Source organism: Heliangelus exortis, chromosome Z (assembly GCF_036169615.1).
Source record: "Heliangelus exortis chromosome Z, bHelExo1.hap1, whole genome shotgun sequence".
Lineage (NCBI taxonomy): Eukaryota > Metazoa > Chordata > Aves > Apodiformes > Trochilidae > Heliangelus > Heliangelus exortis.
Window position 1 is genome coordinate 33661045 of NC_092454.1, and position 6300 is coordinate 33667344.

The following is a 6300-nucleotide window of genomic DNA, read 5'->3' on the forward strand; positions in this document are numbered from 1 at the left end:
TCATAAGGGCGTGTAGGGACAGGGAGAGGGGTAATGACTGTCAACTAGAAGAGGGTAGCTTTAGATTGGACGTTAGGAAGACTCTTCGCGGTGTGTCTGGCGCAGGTTGCCCAGGGAACTTGAGCACACCCAACTGCGCTACTGAGTGGTGTAGTTGAGGGCAGGCAGGAACAAAAGCTGCTTGTGTTCATTAGCTCAGCAAATCATCTGGAAATGAACCTCACCAAAATGAACGTCCCCTATAAATGAAGAAATAAAGGGAAACTCCACCACACTGTCAAAGATAACAGTATTATCCACTCAGGCACAGGCCCTCTCGCCGTCACGTGAGCCAGGCAATAAATCCCCCCAAGATCCAGGCTGGAAACTGGGAGTCGATTCTCTATCTTTCCAGCTGGGCTGTGTGCAGACCCTTTCCCTTTGATGCAGCGTCCTCTACCATGGCATCTCCTTGTTGCATGCTCTACCATAGGATCTCCTTGCACCCCTTGGGATGTATTTTGAAGAACTGGGAAAAGTTTTGTGGCTATATTTATAAATATTTAGCTATATTTATATAGAAGGAACAAAAAAATAGTACAGCCAGGGTTGGCCACAATATTCATCAGAGGATGAAAAAAAAGAAAAAAAAAACATGTCCAAAGGGAGAGGGGCGGGGGGGCTTTCAAAGCAACAGATAATATCACAGTGAATGGTGTGTTGTGGGTGTGGGAAAATGGGATGAAGTAGCATATGCAGATACTTTCGTGACTTTTAGAAATGATTGTGGTACTAGAGTGAAATAGAAGACGCTGAACATGCAAGAGGGAGGGAATGGAATATACGTACTGGATGCGCAACAAGAGGATGAGAAGAATGATGCTTGCAAAAGAGGAGAAAACAATGTTGTGATGGGTGGAATTAATGTTGTTCTGTCACTGACTGGAGAAATGTGATGAAGCGCCTTGTGCTGGTATCTTTTCAACTTTGTGTAAGGATTCCAATCTGGAAAAAAAACTCCAAAACTAACGCAAAACCAGACCAAAATCATGACCATGGACTGAACCATGCTCAAAAAGACATACTGCTAAGCTGTGACGAGGGTGGGTGTCAGAGGGAATAGGATCTGTCTCTTTTGGGTGGTGCCTAGTAATAGGACAAGGAATAATAGCTGTCAGCTAGAACTTGCAGTTTCAAGTCTCCTCATCTCACCATGAGGAGACAGTAAGGAGGGTGATGGAACACTGGAACAGAGCCCATAGGGGCTCTGGAGTCTCCTTCTCTGGAGACTTTCAAAACCTGCCTGGATGTGTTTGTGTATGACCTAGGTGACCCTGCTTTGGTAGGGGCATTGGACTCCACGCTCTCTCGAGGTCCTTCCAACTTGCAGCATTCTGCGATTTCATGACAGCACCAGAATACCAAGTGAAGAAAGACAGAATTGCTCTCTCTTATCGCCCCCCTCCCCACCTCCTGACCCCGATCAACTCTGTGGGTATGGGCAGTGTCCTTGGACTAAAAGGGAGAGCCACAGAGTGCAGTCCCCAGCTTCACAGGACGAAACAAAACAAGAACTGATGACTTCTGCTGTGTTACCTGCAAAACAGTATCAGGAGCATTGGACTCTGTGGAAGAATCTTGTATCCCCAGAGGCAAAATTCTCTTGTTTGCAGCCATAGGTCTCAGAACTTATCTTGATGGCAATGGGGGCACTTGTAAGGAAAGAAGAGAAGATGGCTGCAAGAGACCACAGACAAGCACCTGGTGCTCAGAAATGATTTCTGACGCTTCCAGCCAGTTCTAGGTTCTCGTTGATGAGAAGGTCAACAGGAGCTGGCAGTGCACGCTTGCAGCCCACAAAGCCACAACTGGATCCTGGGCGGCATCAAAAGAAGGGTGGCCAGCAAGTCGAGGCAGGTTGTTCTCCTCCTCTACACTGCTCTTGTGAGACCCCACCTGGAGTACTGCGTTCAGTTCTGGAGGCTCCAGCACAAGAAGAGCGTTTACCCTCTGGAGCGAGTCCAAAGGAGGGCCGTGAAGATGATCAGAAGAGGTGCTGTCAAGCACCTCTCCGATGAAGACAGGCTGGGAGAGTTGGGGAGCTTCAGCCCAGAGAGGAGAAGGCTCTAAGAGAGACCTCCCACCCTCCCTGCAAGGGACCTTGTGCAGACCCTGCTTAGCAGGCACACCTCCTACTCCAGTCTGAATTGCTACATTTATTTCTCCTCACCCACTTCTCCTTTTTTCTCTTGATCCTTCTTTTCTTTCTGGTTTCAGCTGTGGTCTTCTGGCTTTGTCATTGTCATGGCTGGAGCCTAGCTGATCCCAAGGGACCACGAGGCTCCTTCTTGTGAGGCTTGCACTCCCGGTGGCAGTCACAGGCAAAATGAACACAGTTTGTTTGAAAAGATCACTTTAATTTATCAATAACAAAAGCACAACGGGGCAAAGGGAAAACACAAACAAGAGCTCAAATACTTTACACCACCCCTCCCCTCTAGCCGAGACAAAATTACTTTGTTCCGGTATCTCAGTCCTGCTATCTCCGTCCTTCCTTTCCTTCCTCTGCTTTCAGCTGTGGCCTTCTGGCTTTGCCATCTGCCCATGGACTTGCACTCGATAAATGCAGGTGTATGCTGGGTTTCCCCAGTTGCTCATCACAGCAAGTTTGATGAGTGAGAAGGCTGTGGGAAATGGCGCCTTCTGTAAAGAAAAGAGAGAAGAGAAGGTGGGGGTGTGAAGAGCAATAATGCCATCCGCCAGTCTCCCCCTGCCAAGACTTCTCCTGGGGATGAGGGTGTGGTAACCCTTGTCATTGCAGATCAGGGCCACGGCTGTGGCCACGGATCCGCTTCCTGAGCCCTGGCAGCTCACACCACAGGCACAGTCAGGCATCTCTGTGGACAAGGCTGTGCCCTGTGTTTCTGCCGCTGACCCACTACATCTCAGGCCGCCAGTAGCCATGCTGAACTGCCTGCTGATGTGCTCCTTTTCTGTCTGTTCATGCTGTTCCCAGCAAGTGGAGCAGGCAGTGTCCTGGATGCATTCGGAACACTACAAGACGTCTGACTGGGCCCTGCAGCGCTCTGGTATGGACACAAGCAGCCCAAGCCTCCTTGCCTTGCACTTGTCTGCAGTGCTCCCCAGAGGAGCCTGTGCTGCAGGCACTGCTCTCCAGAGTGGGGGAGCTTTCATGTCTCATGGGGCCCAAGAGCAAAGGCAGTGGCAGAGTGGCTCTCCCCAGACTGCCTCCCAGTCCTTTCCTCGGCCTCTGCACGGGAGCCTCTGGTGCTGTCCCCACATGCGTTCCCGTGCCGATGGAGGGGCTCTCTTCCTCACCGCTGCACCCGAGGAGGGAGGGAGTGGCTGGGCAAGCCCGCAGCTTTGGTCTGCTGGCACACACACGGGTGGCCTGCCATCTCCAAGAGCCTTCAGACCTTCTCCTCGTGGTGCTCTGAGAGAAGCAGACCAGGCATGTGGCTGTTGGCGTTGCCCTGCGCAGCTGGGGCAGGACTGACAGACGTGGAGCTGGCTGGAGGAGGCAGAAATAGTGTCTGAGCACCAAGTCCCCCTTGTCTGCGGCCTCTTGCAGCCTTCTGCTCTTCTTTCCTTACAGGTGCCACCATTGACAGAAAGAGAACGTCCAAGACCTATGACTATAGAGAAGGAAACCGGTTCTGGTGGGTTGTACCGTTCTGCCGCAGTCCCAATCCTCCGGATACTATTTTGCAGGTAACACAGCAGAAGTCATCAGTGCTGGCTTTGTTCCTTCCTGTGAAGATGGGGACTGATCTCCGGAGCTCTCATGTTTACTCCATGTACACTGCCCACGCCCACAGAGTTGATCAGGTTACTGAAAGCAAGGCTGTAATGCCTGCCTGGGCTTGCTACAAATCCGTGATTCCCCTCAGGAAGGGAATGGGTCAGAACTGAGATGAATGGCTGCTTCTTGCCTGCATTCTTCTGTCGCAGCTGGGTCAAAGGCTTTTCTCCCCGAGAGCCCTCTTGTCAGGCAGGGAAGGCCTCCTGCTTCTGTCCATCTCCTCACAGCACCCCAGTTTTGAGCTGAAATAGACCCCAGAGACACACCAGTGCCACTACATCTAGCTACATGGGCAGTTGTGTTGATGTTCTGGTTGCAGGAGGATGTTTCCATAGGAAAGTGCTGGCCTTTCCAAGGGCAGCAGGGTCAGGTTGTCATCAGGTTGCCAGCGCGAGTCCACCTGACGTCCATCACGTTGCAGCACAACGTGGATGAAGCCTCTCCTTCTGGGATGGTCATCAGTGCCCCCCGAGACGTCTCTGCCTATGTAAGTCTCTGCTGCGCATGTCTGGCAGGGATCAAGCCCTGGGGGAAAGACATGACAGGGTCTTGCTCACTTTTGTGCATTCTCTAAGACCCAAGTCCTGCTCTCTGCTGAGCAGTGCAGTATCCCAGTGGGATACATCATGGACTCTAGTGAGTTCATCCCTCTTAAAATTTCTTCTGGCCCTGCAGACCCTGTTCTGGCTTCTTCACCAAATCCCAAGGCAGAGACTGAGCTGAGTTGTAAAAAGCGCTAGACCTCTCCTGGAGCTCCGGAGTTCGGGCGGCTCTAGATGGTGATGTGTCCATTTCCCCTTTGTTGGGCCGAGCCTGAGCTGCTCTCTTTGTGCTTTGTCCTTCAGGGACTGGAGGAGAATGGAGAGGAAGAAATCCTGCTGGTTAAATTCACATATGACGTGGCAGGAACCAGTATTCAGACCTTCCCTCTCAAGGTACAGTGCATGCAGGGGGCATGATGCCATGGAGGAAACCAGGTTTGCCTGCAAGTCCAGGGCAGGAGGAGCACAAAAGCTTTCTCCCTGGGCAGAGGGGAACAGAGCACTGACAGGGAAGGCCTGCCGGAGTTTGGAGGGCTGGGTAGCGTGTGGTGGTGGTGTTGGTAAAGGGACAACAGCAAGAGCCTGGTCAGGCCCATGGGAGCAGGAGTCCTGGGAGATGCCTGGCTGCACCCAGCAGAGAGCCAGCTGCACACATGGCTGCTCCACAAAAGCAACGCTGTGTGCTGTGGAGAATCAGGGACACCTGGAAGGGGAGAAAAGGCGTGGGGCAGTACTGCTGGTCCTTCTTGGGGTCTGCTGGAAGCCTGGAGAGTGCCCTGTCCTCCCAGCATAGTACGGCACTGCTCTGCTGGTTCTCTCACTCCTGCCAGGAGCAAAGCAGGCAGAGAAGGCAGCGGAAGTGTGGAGCTCAGCAGCCGTGGGACTAGCACTGGGCCTCCTGTTTCCAGAGCCACCCCTGCCCACTTTCAGAACCTTGCTCCTGGGCAGGAGAAGTCTTGGCAGGGGGAGACTGGCGGATGGCATTATTGCTCTTCACACCCCCACCTTCTCTTCTCTCTTTTCTTTACAGAAGGCGCCATTTCCCACAGCCTTCTCACTCATCAAACTTGCTGTGATGAGCAACTGGGGAAACCCAGCATATACCTGCATTTATCGAGTGCAGGTCCATGGGCAGATGGCAAAGCCAGAAGGCCACAGCTGAAAGCAGAGGAAGGAAAGGAAGGACGGAGATAGCGGGACTGAGATATTGGGACAAAGTAATTTTTTCTCGGCTAGAGGGGAGGGGTGGTGTAAAGGATGGGAGTTCTTGTTTGTGTTTTCTCTTTGTCTCGGCTAGAGGGGAGGGGTGGTGTGAAGTATTTGAGCTCTTGTTTGTGTTTTCCCTTTGCCCCGTTGTGCTTTCGTTATTGATAAATTAAAGTGATCTTTTCAAACAAACTGTGTTCGTTTTGCCTGTGACTGCCACCGGGAGTGCAAGCCTCACAAGAAGGAGCCTCGCGGTCCCTTGGGATCAGCTAGGCTCCAGCCATGACAATGACAAAGCCAGAAGACCACAGCTGAAACCAGAAAGAAAAGAAGGATCAAGAGAAAAAAGGAGAAGTGGGTGAGGAGAAATAAATGTAGCAATTCAGACTGGAGTAGGAGGTGTGCCTGCTAAGCAGGGTCTGCACAAGGTCCCTTGCAGGGAGGGTGGGAGGTCTCTCTTAGAGCCTTCTCCTCTCTGGGCTGAAGAACCCCAACTCTCCCAGCCTGTCTTCATCGGAGAGGTGCTTGACAGCACCTCTTCTGATCATCTTCACGGCCCTCCTTTGGACTCGCTCCAGAAGGTAAACGCTCTTCTTGTGCTGGAGCCTCCAGAACTGAACGCAGTACTCCAGGTGGGGTCTCACAAGAGCAGTGTAGAGGAGGAGAACAACCTGCCTCGACTTGCTGGCCACCCTTCTTTTGATGCCGCCCAGGATCCGGTTGTGGCTTTGTGGGCTGCAAGCGTGCACT

The 6300-nt window shown here is 52.3% G+C and overlaps 1 protein-coding gene across 1 annotated transcript; it reads left to right on the forward strand.

Annotated features, from left to right (window-relative positions):
• The first annotated feature begins 2602 nt into the window (after window positions 1–2602).
• On the forward strand, window positions 2603–5625 carry LOC139790177 (sperm-associated antigen 4 protein-like). The gene is made up of 6 exons (XM_071731671.1): window positions 2603–2707; window positions 2801–3068; window positions 3596–3711; window positions 4122–4289; window positions 4648–4737; window positions 5375–5625. The coding sequence occupies exons 1-6, from the start codon at window positions 2603–2605 to the stop codon at window positions 5504–5506; spliced, it is 879 nt and encodes a 292-aa protein (XP_071587772.1). The 3' UTR covers window positions 5507–5625.
• Window positions 5626–6300: the final 675 nt, after the last annotated feature.